Source organism: Bombina bombina, chromosome 7 (assembly GCF_027579735.1).
Source record: "Bombina bombina isolate aBomBom1 chromosome 7, aBomBom1.pri, whole genome shotgun sequence".
Classification (NCBI taxonomy): Eukaryota; Metazoa; Chordata; class Amphibia; order Anura; family Bombinatoridae; genus Bombina; species Bombina bombina.
In genome coordinates this window covers 295,349,364-295,363,470 of record NC_069505.1, presented here as the reverse complement: position 1 = coordinate 295,363,470, position 14,107 = coordinate 295,349,364, and the positions used below count along the sequence as shown (strand labels likewise).

The 14,107-nt window shown below is 36.9% G+C and overlaps 1 protein-coding gene across 1 annotated transcript in view; it reads left to right on the top strand.

The window, feature by feature from the left end:
- The first annotated feature begins 1,076 nt into the window (after positions 1–1,076).
- Positions 1,077–14,107, top strand: part of DENND6A (DENN domain containing 6A) — a 195,620-nt gene continuing 182,589 nt past the window's right edge. The window contains exon 1 of the mRNA XM_053720858.1: positions 1,077–1,272. Within this exon, the coding sequence (XP_053576833.1) occupies positions 1,123–1,272 (150 nt within the window). The 5' untranslated portion in view covers positions 1,077–1,122. The remainder of the gene's footprint in view (positions 1,273–14,107) is intronic.

Genomic DNA, 14,107 nt, shown 5'->3' with positions numbered 1-14,107 from the left:
ATGCTAATTTCTAAGCCCTTGAAGACTGCCTCTTATCTAAATGCATTTCACAGTTTATCACAGCTAGAGGGCATTAGTTCATGTGTGACATAAAGATGACATTGTGCTCATGCACGTGGAGTAACCTAGAAGTCAGAACTGATTTGCTAAAATTCAAGTCTGTCAAAAGAACTGAAATAAGGAGGCAGTCTGCAGAGGCTCAGATACAAGGTAATCACAGAGGTAAAAAGTATATTAATATAACCATGTTGGATATGCAAAACTGGGAAATGGGTAATAAAGGGATTATCTATCTTTTTCAATGATAACATTTCTGGAGTAGACTGTCCATTTAATTATGCCTCTAAGGATTAAAAGGAAACATGGTATATGACAAGGTGTATGACTGGGAAGTTATATATATTTGTATGTCTAAATATGTGGCTACCAATCAGCAAGTGCTACCTAGGTGCTAAACCAAAAATGAACCGGCTCCTAAGCTTACATTCCTGCTTTTCAAATAAAAATACCAAGAGAAAGAAGAAAAAAATATAATAGGAGTAAATTAGAAAGTTGCTTAAAATTGCATGTTCTATCTGAATCATGACCTTTTATTAAAGGTCTCATATCCCTTTAATAAAAGAAACATGGCTATGCACGAATACAAATGCATCATTACTCTGACAATTGCAACTCAAATTGGCATATGTACTGACATAGCAATGCTAAAAATAATCTTAAATGTTAAGGGGGGGGGGTATATACTATATCACCATATAAGCAAATTAATACTGACTACCAGGTATTTGTTTAAAAAAATATATTTTTTCTAAAAAAAAATCGTACAAACTTACTTTACTTATAATTTGCACATAACATACATAGATAGATTCATTTGTATCACATCTAGTCCATTCAATATAAACAGGAACAGATAGTATTTGTATCAGTGCCCTGCTAGTCTGGCTATGATTTCCTCTCTCCCTTTATCACATCCTCACTCTTTCCTGGCGGAAGCGTGTACTTCCTATAGGCTTCCCACAGCCCACTACGTCATCAACCAGCTGCCTGGCCTCCCGTCGCCTTGTAATGACGGAACGGCAGCTGTGTTGACTGCTGGATGGAGGTTCGGGTTTGGTAGAGATGTCTGAGCATAGTAATGAAGACAGCGGGGAGCCGCAGGAGCTAGCAGTTACCGGGGATCCTCTGGCCTTGCCATGGGACCGCTTCTCAGCCTGGCTTCACTGTATCTGTGTGGTGGGCTTTGATCTGGAGCTGGGCCAGACTGTGGAGGTAAGAAAAAAGGGCAACGCATCAAAACAAGTGCTAGGAATGGGGTACGCTCAGTCTAAAATCAGTGTGACAGTGCAGGCTCAGGTGTAGGTATTAGTGGGGAGATAACGTAATTTGTATGCGATTAATGGATCAAAACTTAGTCACTGTCTGCAGGTGCTTAGTTTTATCTACTTTGTATCTAGTGACAAAATAAATTAAGTAATATATAAAAGCTGCATCATTTTTGTAATCACATTGACCAGATAATTAATTGTATTGTAGGAATAAGAATTTAATTTAAAAAGTGTTTTTCTAACTAATTCATTTTAATGTGAAAGTGATTTAAGTTTCAAATAAATTACTCTGGTGCAAGCAGATACAATGTATACATTTGAGCATTCTGTTTTTTTCCTCTTTGAATAGCATGGGTTAATTTGTGTCTCTTTTGTCCTAGTTGGAGCTGCATTATGTGTTTTAAGAAATCAATAAAACCAAGTTCCCTTTTAGTTTAAAATCAGGTTGTGACGTTTATACAGATGACCCCTGTTAATTGGAAAGAGTACTGCACTGATTAGTACAGTACTGTCGCAATCAGACCACTCCAGGCAAGCATGTGACTTGATTCAGTGGGGACAAAGGCTGACAAAAACACTCTCCAGTCTTTTCTACATAGAAAATGGTTAAAATAATCCTTTTCTTGTGCCTACCTCATTCATCATATAACTTTTTATATGTTGCTATCACCAGGTCTTTTGTAATTGAAAGTCTTAAGTAAAATCCAAAATAATATATTCCCCCCCCCCCCCCCCCCCGAAAAAAAGGTTTGGTACAAATCTATATACAGTAAAAGGTAATACTTACAGCTGTCTTTTATCATTTAGTTGTTAGCTATTTTAAAAGCCTGTTCTTATCTAATTTCTCTTGTTGAGGCCAGTCAGCAATAATTATAAATTGAGCTGATATAGTAATTATCTCACAGGGTTTAAAGTCTCCATACAGTCATTGCTTTGCACACTTTAGTGCCTCTTTTATATATGTTCTTAGTTGTTCTCAGCAGAAGAGATTAGAAAAGGAGGTGCCCTAGGCTGCAACATGGCAGTACCCATTACTTTCTAGAAACTAAAAGTTTACACTTATTTCTTCAACATTAAAAATAAATACACACACTATATATATATATATGAAAGAACAAGTAGAATGTAACTGCTCAGGAGACCTGGGCAGAAACAAGCAATACTCAATAAGTTGCGCTAGTCAGATGGATAAAGGACATGTTTAGGCTGCTATTATAAACAAACACTATACTGAGGTTTAGGTCTCAAGATAGTGAAAGTGAGTATAGGAGAGGAAGGGGGTAAACAGCGCCAGTAAATCCTACTACATAGACGGTAGAATACGTGATGAATGGGTTAGTAAAAAATAATAAATGATAAAATAATAAATAAATAAAAAAATTACAATAAAAAACGTGGAAATATATAAATGATAGCTAGTAAACAGTAAATTCTGGAGTAGTGTATAGCAAAATGATTCCTAGTGGTGGTAAATAGTAATGGATACGGTAATGAAGGAATATGTACAGCGCCAATAAAGGCTAAGGGATAAATATAAACACTAAAAACGAAATATACCTGCTAAGGCTGAACAAGAATTTATTACAATACAACAGTATTGGTACCAATAGATAAAATGGGTAAAAAACAGTTAATAAAAACAGTTGTTAAAAACAATGGTAAGGTGGAGTGTTGTGCTGATACACTCACAAAGTGCAAATAGCAATTGGGTCCAAGGGGTGGAAAACTAAAATGGTGAAATCCACATGGGCTTTTGGACACACAAATGAACAAAATGTGTAAGCAACATAAAAATGTATGCGACTTAAATGTGCAACATGATAGTGCAAATGTTGTGCAACATGAGTGAAAGTAATCACTATGTGTGTAAAAGATAAGGAAAAATAATTCACATCAAAAATTCAAAAAATCACAATAAAATATAATATATTGAAAAGTCCCGATGGCACTGCAGTGCAAAAAATATTAAATCACAGGTGAATAACTGCCATTGAGTGGAAAATGTGGAAAAAGGGGGGTATACCCAAGGCAAAAAGAGGAAATCCAGTGAAAAAATGAAAATAAAAATCAAAAAACAGATACAAAAATGATGTTCAACAAAGGATTAAAAAAGAACAAAAAAGAACAAAAAGAGTGTTGTAATCCAAAAAAACAGTAAATTAAAAGGCAATCACATGAAGGAACCTTGAATCCTGAGGGGTAGAGTTCCCAGGCGAATCCTAACAACGGTCAGCTCTTTGTCCAATGTCCTAGAGATGTCCCTGTAAAAAAAGGAGTACCATAGCGTAACAAGTCCTCAAAGTGGTTAAAATACTTGGAATAATGCTTACCAACAGGTCTACGCGTTTCGGCCCCAAAATAAGGCCTTTATCAAGACTGCTGAAGTGGTAAGCTGAGTGCCTTTAAATAACAGTGTCACTTAAGTGACCGGATATGGCTCTGGAATTCACTTCCGGTTTCGCCATAAGTAAAAAAGAGTTTAAACAGGGTATTTACCATGTTTAACGTGTTTAAAATGTCATATGGAGATAGAGTGATCTTGTATTTTATGTTTATATATGTGTCTTTGATATTTAGTGTCATTTAGTTCACTGTACCTTGAGCCCCTCATGATCATGATGTCACTTCCGGTTTACCGGAGTAAACATTTTTAGCTGATTCTACATTTTTGGTGGCCTCTGGTTATGAATACTAGTTAGAAGATATACTTCAAAGATGTACTTTGGTATATTTACAGCTTAAACACCTATATTTTTATGGTGACGATTTTGTCATGATTTGATTGGTCGTGACATCATGATCCAATTCCTATGGTCCTATTGGTTTAGAGAAGAGGTGTGTGGGTAATAGTCCTCCTGATTGGGTGTTGAGATGTCAAAAAATGTTTAAAGACAACAAGGGGACAGATTGTTTCGATAACAAAGGGGATATAAATCCAAATGCCCATTTTAACAATAAAGAAGCCCATTAGCTTATAAAAGAGCCGTTTTAAATGATTAGCCATTTCAAAATAGGGAAAGGCTCTAGAATGATTGGAGATAATATGTATGTCTTCTTCACTGTTAGTGCATAAATCATATGTTCTATACCAAGTTTTAGTATATATATCTTATCCCATACTATGTACTTTCTCCAATATATATAATGATAGACGATATGCTTTATATTGGATTATATGAGGTTTATTTTGCTCTGTGAACAAGTGCTGCTTTAGGTATTTATAAATGTTTTTAAGGTACAGCAGCATAGTAAGGGATATAATCCAATAGTAGCATAGTGGTAGAGCAGTAGAACAGGAAAATCACTAATCCTATAAACCCAATCATATAAATTTAATCAGGTTTAGGAGAGTGCTTTAGCAGTGCGTCAGATTTATCTTACACTGTCTGGAAAAGCGGCTGTGGTTTTTTTTTTTTTTTTTTTTTTTTTTAAAAAAAAAAAAAAAAAAAAAAAAAAAAAGGGGCTGTGGTTTTTGAAAAGAAAAAGAAAAAGTGTAAAATATGAGTGTAAGGGAGACTTAATGGGGGTATATCTATATGTCTTGAGTCAAAGTTTTATACATACTTATCACTGAGTTCAGTAGCCTCAGTGAATTCCATAGAGGAGGATGTGTTAATACCTCTTATCTATATTGACATTATAAAGCCATACATAAGAGACCTCTCGATCACTAAGGTCATTTAACGAGCAGTGATTGGGTGGGTCTGTGCACTACCCAATAAATAAGAAGTTATTTATTGGGTAGTGCACAGACCCACCCAATCACTGCTCGTTAAATGACCTTAGTGATCGAGAGGTCTCTTATGTATGGCTTTATAATGTCAATATAGATAAGAGGTATTAACACATCCTCCTCTATGGAATTCACTGAGGCTACTGAACTCAGTGATAAGTATGTATAAAACTTTGACTCAAGACATATAGATATACCCCCATTAAGTCTCCCTTACACTCATATTTTACACTTTTTCTTTTTCTTTTCAAAAACCACAGCCCCTTTTTTTTTTTTTTTTTTTTTTTTTTTTAAAAAAAAAAAAAAAAAAAAAAAAAACCACAGCCGCTTTTCCAGACAGTGTAAGATAAATATGACGCACTGCAAAAGCACTCTCCTAAACCTGATTAAATTTATATGATTGGGTTTATAGGATTAGTGATTTTCCTGTTCTACTGCTCTACCACTATGCTACTATTGGATTATATCCCTTACTATGCTGCTGTACCTTAAAAACATTTATAAATACCTAAAGCAGCACTTGTTCACAGAGCAAAATAAACCTCATATAATCCAATATAAAGCATATCGTCTATCATTATATATATTGGAGAAAGTACATAGTATGGGATAAGATATATATACTAAAACTTGGTATAGAACATATGATTTATGCACTAACAGTGAAGAAGACATACATATTATCTCCAATCATTCTAGAGCCTTTCCCTATTTTGAAATGGCTAATCATTTAAAACGGCTCTTTTATAAGCTAATGGGCTTCTTTATTGTTAAAATGGGCATTTGGATTTATATCCCCTTTGTTATCGAAACAATCTGTCCCCTTGTTGTCTTTAAACATTTTTTGACATCTCAACACCCAATCAGGAGGACTATTACCCACACACCTCTTCTCTAAACCAATAGGACCATAGGAATTGGATCATGATGTCACGACCAATCAAATCATGACAAAATCGTCACCATAAAAATATAGGTGTTTAAGCTGTAAATATACCAAAGTACATCTTTGAAGTATATCTTCTAACTAGTATTCATAACCAGAGGCCACCAAAAATGTAGAATCAGCTAAAAATGTTTACTCCGGTAAACCGGAAGTGACATCATGATCATGAGGGGCTCAAGGTACAGTGAACTAAATGACACTAAATATCAAAGACACATATATAAACATAAAATACAAGATCACTCTATCTCCATATGACATTTTAAACACGTTAAACATGGTAAATACCCTGTTTAAACTCTTTTTTACTTATGGCGAAACCGGAAGTGAATTCCAGAGCCATATCCGGTCACTTAAGTGACACTGTTATTTAAAGGCACTCAGCTTACCACTTCAGCAGTCTTGATAAAGGCCTTATTTTGGGGCCGAAACGCGTAGACCTGTTGGTAAGCATTATTCCAAGTATTTTAACCACTTTGAGGACTTGTTACGCTATGGTACTCCTTTTTTTACAGGGACATCTCTAGGACATTGGACAAAGAGCTGACCGTTGTTAGGATTCGCCTGGGAACTCTACCCCTCAGGATTCAAGGTTCCTTCATGTGATTGCCTTTTAATTTACTGTTTTTTTGGATTACAACACTCTTTTTGTTCTTTTTTAATCCTTTGTTGAACATCATTTTTGTATCTGTTTTTTGATTTTTATTTTCATTTTTTCACTGGATTTCCTCTTTTTGCCTTGGGTATACCCCCCTTTTTCCACATTTTCCACTCAATGGCAGTTATTCACCTGTGATTTAATATTTTTTGCACTGCAGTGCCATCGGGACTTTTCAATATATTATATTTTATTGTGATTTTTTGAATTTTTGATGTGAATTATTTTTCCTTATCTTTTACACACATAGTGATTACTTTCACTCATGTTGCACAACATTTGCACTATCATGTTGCACATTTAAGTCGCATACATTTTTATGTTGCTTACACATTTTGTTCATTTGTGTGTCCAAAAGCCCATGTGGATTTCACCATTTTAGTTTTCCACCCCTTGGACCCAATTGCTATTTGCACTTTGTGAGTGTATCAGCACAACACTCCACCTTACCATTGTTTTTAACAACTGTTTTTATTAACTGTTTTTTACCCATTTTATCTATTGGTACCAATACTGTTGTATTGTAATAAATTCTTGTTCAGCCTTAGCAGGTATATTTCGTTTTTAGTGTTTATATTTATCCCTTAGCCTTTATTGGCGCTGTACATATTCCTTCATTACCTGTTCTTTCCTTTGGGGGTTGGTTAGACCCTTTATTTGTACTCAGCATAAGGGAATATCTTAGCGCTTGGCTACCACACCTCACTTTCCACGTAAATAGTAATGGATACCCTTACCAGAAACTACCTCAATCTGATGAGGTAAGTGTACCGCACTGGGGGGTATATCGATGGTAGATTGTTCCAGTTAACCGGTAGTTGTTCTCTTTTAATCTCATCTGTCTCTTGGAGTATGTGGGAATAGGTTTCTTGCAATGAAGATGTCCCAAAAACGTCTCATGCAGGTGAGCTTGCTGCCTCTTGGAGTCTCTTGGTCTTGGTATTAACTATCTCCTCCGTGGATATGCCCAAGAAAACAAGAGGTCAAAGATTGTGTAATACAGTTTTATTAAATGCACAGTTAAAAAATGAACATACAATCCACTCACATTTTCTGCCCTCAAATACTATGAGGTATGTTTACAGCACATAAGACTGTAGATGTTTTTTTTGTAAAGATGTCAGATGCACATCCAAATGCAGTTCATATATGAGTGGTTAGAATAACAACCGGTAAATTAGTTTCTTTAGGCAAACAAGTGTAAAAGTCTTTTGCCCCTAAAAAGTGATAGATCACAGTAATAAAATATAAACAAATTTAAAAACAGATATCCCCCTAAGGGTATTTATATATCTGTTTTTAAATTTGTTTATATTTTATTACTGTGATCTATCACTTTTTAGGGGCAAAAGACTTTTACACTTGTTTGCCTAAAGAAACTAATTTACCGGTTGTTATTCTAACCACTCATATATGAACTGCATTTGGATGTGCATCTGACATCTCTACAGAGAAACCATCTACTGACTTTTCCATACCGCAGATCCCCTTACGTCAATTGTGTATACTATCTTTTCAATGGGATCTTTTTAACGCCGGTATTTAGAGTCTTGGTTGAAGTGAGCGTTAGAACTCTAACGACAAGACTCCAGCTGCAGCAAAAAGCCAGGAGTTAAGAGCTTTCTGGGCTAACGCTGGTTCATAAAGCTCTTAACTACTGTGCTCTAAAGTACACTAACACCCATAAACTACCTATGTACCCCTAAACCGAGGTCCCCCCACATCGCTGCCACTCTATTAAATTTTTTTAACCCCTAATCTGCCGACCGCACACCGCCGCAACCTACATTATCCTTATTTACCCCTAATCTGCTGCCCCTAACATTGCCGACCCCTATATTATATTTATTAACCCCTAATCTGCCCCCCCAACGTCGCCGCTACCTACCTACAATTATTAACCCCTAATCTGCCGACCGGACCTCACCGCTACTATAATAAATGTATTAACCCCTAATCCGCCTCACTCCCGCCTCAAAAACCCTATAATAAATAGTATTAACCCCTAATCTGCCCTCCCTAACATCGCCGACACCTAACAAGTATTAACTTCTAATCTGCCGACCGGACCTCACCGCTACTCTAATAAATGTATTAACGAAATAAAATAAATCTTATTAACTAAAGTATTCCTATTTAAAGCTAAATACTTACCTGTAAAATAAACCCTAAGATAGCTACAATATAAATAATAATTATATTTTAGCTATTTTATTATTAATATTTATTTTACAGGCAACTTTGTATTTATTTTAACCAGGTACAATAGCTATTAAATAGTTAAGAACTATTTAATAGCTACCTAGTTAAAATAATTACAAAATTACCTGTAAAATAAATCCTAACCTAAGTTACAATTAAACCTAACACTACACTATCAATAAATTAATTAAATAAACTATCTACAATTATCTACAATTAAATCAACTAAACTAAATTACAAAAAAAACCCACTAAATTACAAAAACAAACAAACACTAAATTACAAAAAATAAAAAGATTACATGAATTTTAAACTAATTACACCTTCTCTAAGCCCCCCCGATCAGCCAATAGAATGCGAGCTCAATCTGATTGGATCAGCCAATCAGATTCAAGTTCAATCAGCCAATCAGATTTTTCCTACCTTAATTCCGATTGGCTGATAGAATCCTATCAGCCAATCGGAATTCGAGGGACGTCATTTAAAGGAACCTTCATTCGGACTTAGGACGTCGGAAGAAGAGGATGGATCCGCGTCGGCTGCTTCAAGATGGTCCCGCTCCGCGCCGGATGGAAGAAGATAGAAGATGCCGCTTGGATGAAGATGTTTGCCGGTCCGGATCTCCTCTTCTTGCCGGATAGGATGAAGACTTCGGACCCTTTTCTGGACGGATCGGTGATGCCCGGCGTGGTGAAGACAAGGTAGGAAGATCTTCAGGGGCTTAGTGTTAGGTTTTTAAGGGGGGTTTGGGTTAGATTAGGGGTATGTAGGTGGTGGTTTGTAATGTTGGGGGGGGGGTATTGTATGTTTATTTAAATTCAAAAGAGCTGTTTTCTTTGGGGCATGCCCCGCAAAAGGCCCTTTTAAGGGCTGGTAAGGTAAAAGAGCTGTTAAATTTTTATTTTAGAATAGGGTAGGGGATTTTTTTATTTTGGGGGGCTTTGTTATTTTTTTAGGGGGCTTAGAGTAGGTGTAATTAGTTTAAAATTCATGTAATCTTTTTTTTTTTTTATTTTTTGTAATTTAGTGTTTGTTTTTGTAATTAGTTTAGTTGATTTAATTGTAGATAGTTTATTTAATTAATTTATTGATAGTGTAGTATTAGGTTTAATTGTAACTTAGGTTAGGATTTATTTTACAGGTAATTTTGTAATTATTTTAACTAGGTAGCTATTAAATAGTTCTTAACTATTTAATAGCTATTGTACCTGTTTAAAATAAATACAAAGTTGCCTGTAAAATAAATATTAATAATAAAATAGCTAAAATATAATTATTATTTATATTGTAGCTATCTAAGGGTTTATTTTACAGGTAAGTATTTAGCTTTAAATAGGAATACTTTTAGTTAATAAGATTTATTTTATTTAGTTAGATTTAAATTATATTTAAATTAGGGGGGTGTTAGGGTTAGACTTAGCTTTAGGGGTTAATACATTTATTATAGTAGCTGTGAGGTCCGGTCGGCAGATTAGGGGTTAATACTATTTATTATAGGGTTTTTGAGACGGGAGTGAGGCGGATTAGGGGTTAATAATTGTAGGTAGGTGGCGGCGATGTTGGGGACGGAAGATTAGGGGTTAATAAATATAATATAGGGGTCGGCGGTGTTGGGGGCAGCAGATTAGGGGTACATAGGGATAACGTAGGTTGCGGCAGTGTACGGAGCGGCAGATTAGGGGTTAAAATAATATGCAGGGGTCAGCGATAGCGGGGGCGGCAGATTAGGGGTTAATAAGTGTAAGGTTAGGGGTGTTTAGACTCGGGGTTCATGTTAGGGTGTTAGGTGCAGACTTAGGAAGTGTTTCCCCATAGGAAACAATGGGGCTGCGTTAGGAGCTGAACGCTGCTTTTTTGCAGGTGTTAGGTTTTTTTTCAGCTCAAACTGCCCCATTGTTTCCTATGGGGGAATTGTGCACGAGCATGTTTTTGAAGCTGGCCGCGTCCGTAAGCACCGCTGGTATTGAGAGTTGCAGTGGCGGTAAATATGCCTGTACGCTCCCTTTTTGGAGCCTAACGCAGCCCTTCTGAGAACTCTCAGCGTTGTTTAAAAGGTGCGGGGGGAAAAAGCACGCGTAGCTAACGCACCCCTTTGGCCGCAGAACTCTAAATCTAGCCGTATGTGTTTATTGTCCATTTAAAGTGATCTAAAACACCTTGTAGTTGCAAGACTTTTTCTAAAGTCTTTGCAGCAGATTAACATGCTAGCCAATATTAACAATTTCAACAAAGAAGTTGACAAGGATGCTGTATAGACGCCAACAACTTTGTACAGAGGTATTTGCACGGTCGGGGAAAGATAATAAAAACCTTTCGGATTCTGGTGAGTTACAAACAGCTTTTGGGGCTAAAGTTCTATTTACAATCTCCATAACAATAACAACAAAAAACATAAGAGTGGAGTGACACTATATTGACACTTATATAAGAGCATAAGCGAACCTGTTTCAGCTTAAAAACGGATACATAAGGCTTTGCTGAACACAGCTGCAATATTGGAGACAGCATTTCTCTATCTCTTTCGAGCATTTACCCTAAATGTTTGGGAATATACGGACATCTATTTATACTATAACAATATAAGAGTACAGCAGCAAATTGTGATTTATAAAGTGTTAGTTTTATTATTGTTTATAAGGTGCACCTTAATAATATTTTTAAAGTGTTTGTATGAATTATATGGATTTCAAAAATAAACCATTAATATTTTAAATATATGTTTATACATCTACTAATATCCATTTTAGTATAAATTGGAATTAATTTACTTTCGCCTAGATTTAGAGTTCTGCGGCTAAAGGGGTGCGTTAGCTACGCGTGCTTTTTTTCCCACGCACCTTTTAAATACTGCTGGTATTTAGAGTTCACAGAATGGCTGGGTTTTCAGTGCGTTAGGCTCCAAAAAGGGAGCGTAGAGCATAATTTAACGCCACTGCAACTCTAGATACCAGCGGTGCTTACGGAAGCGGCCAGCTTCAAAAACGTGCTCGTGCACGATTCCCCCATAGAAAACAATGGGGCTGTTTGAGCTGAAAAAAAACCTAACACCTGCAAAAAAGCCGCGTTCAGCTCCTAACGCAGCCCCATTGTTTTCTATGGGGAAACACTTCCTACGTCTGCACCTAACACTCTAACATGTACCCCGAGTCTAAACACCCCTAACCTTACGCTTATTAACCCATAATCTTCCGCCCCCGCTATCGCTGACACCTGCATATTATTATTAACCCCTAATCTGCCCCCCACAACGTCGCCGCCAGCTACCTACACTTATTAACCCCTAATCTGCCGAGCGGACCGCACTGCTATTATAATAAAGTTATTAACCCCTAATCCGCCTCGCTCCCTCCTCAATAACCCTATAATAAATAGTATTAACCCCTAATCTGCCCTCCCTAACATTGCCGACACCTAACTTCAATTATTAACCCCTAATCTGCCGACCGAATCTCGCCGCTACTGTAATAAATGGATTAACCCCTAAAGCTAAGTCTAACCCTAACACTAAGTACTTACCTGTAAAATAAACCCTAATATAGCTACAATATAAATAATAATTATATTATAGCTATTTTAGGATTTATATTTATTTTACAGGTAACTTTGTATTTATTTTAACCAGGTACAATAGCTATTAAATAGTTAAGAACTATTTAATAGCTAAAATAGTTAAAATAATTACAAAATTACCTGTAAAATAAATCCTAACCTAAGTTACAATTAAACCTAACACTACACTATCAATAAATTAATTAAATAAAATACCTACAAATAAATACAATTAAATAAACTAACTAAAGTACAAAAAATAAAAAAGAACTAAGTTACAAAAAATAAAAAAATATTTACAAACATCAGAAAAATATAACAACAATTTTAAACTAATTACACCTACTCTAAGCCCCCTAATAAAATAACAAAGACCCCCAAAATAAAAAAATGCCCTACCCTATTCTAAATTACAAAAGTTCAAAGCTCTTTTACCTTACCAGCCCTGAACAGGGCCCTTTGCGGGGCATGCCCCAAAGAATTCAGCTCTTTTGCCTGTAAAAAAAACACATACAATACCCCCCCCCCCAACATTACAACCCACCACCCACATACCCCTAATCTAACCCAAACCCCCCTTAAATAAACCTAACACTAAGCCCCTGAAGATCTTCCTACCTTATCTTCACCATACCAGGTTCACCGATCGATCCAGAAGAGCTCCTCCGATGTCTTGATCCAAGCCCAAGCTGGGGGGCTGAAGATGTCCATGATACGGATGAAGTCTTCATCCAAGCGGGAGCTGAAGAGGTCCATGATCCAGCTGAAGTCTTCTATCAACGGCATCTTCAATCTTCTTTCTTCCGGATCCATGTTTATCCCGCCGACGAGGAACATCCATCTTCACCGACGACTTCCCGACGAATGACGGTTCCTTTAAGGGACGTCATCCAAGATGGCGTCCCTCGAATTCCGATTGGCTGATAGGATTCTATCAGCCAATCGGAATTAAGGTAGGAAAATTCTGATTGGCTGATGGAATCAGCCAATCAGAATCAAGTTCAATCCGATTGGCTGATCCGATCAGCCAATCAGATTGAGCTCGCATTCTATTGGGATGGAATCAGCCAATCAGAATCAAGTTCAATCCGATTGGCTGATCCAATCAGATTGAGCTCGCATTCTATTGGCTGATCGGAACAGCCAATAGAATGCGAGCTCAATCTGATTGGCTGATCGGATCAGCCAATCGGATTGAACTTTATTCTGATTGGCTGATTCCATCAGCCAATCAGAATTTTCCTACCTTAATTCCGATTGGCTGATAGAATCCTATCAGCCAATCGGAATTCGAGGGACTCCATCTTGGATGACGTCCCTTAAAGGAACCGTCATTCGTCGGAAAGTCGTCGGTGAAGATGGATGTTCCGCGTCGGCGGGATGAACATGGATCCGGAAGAAAGAAGATTGATGATGCCGTTGATAGAAGACTTCAGCCGGATCATGGACCTCTTCAGCTCCCGCTTGGATGAAGACTTCAGCCGGATCATGGACATCTTCAGCCCCCCGCTTGGGCTTGGATCAAGACATCGGAGGAGCTCTTCTGGATCGATCGGTGAACCTGGTATGGTGAAGACAAGGTAGGAAGATCTTCAGGGGCTTAGTGTTAGGTTTATTTAAGGGGGGTTTGGGTTAGATTAGGGGTATGTGGGTGGTGGGTTGTAATGTTGGGGGGGTATTGTATGTGTTT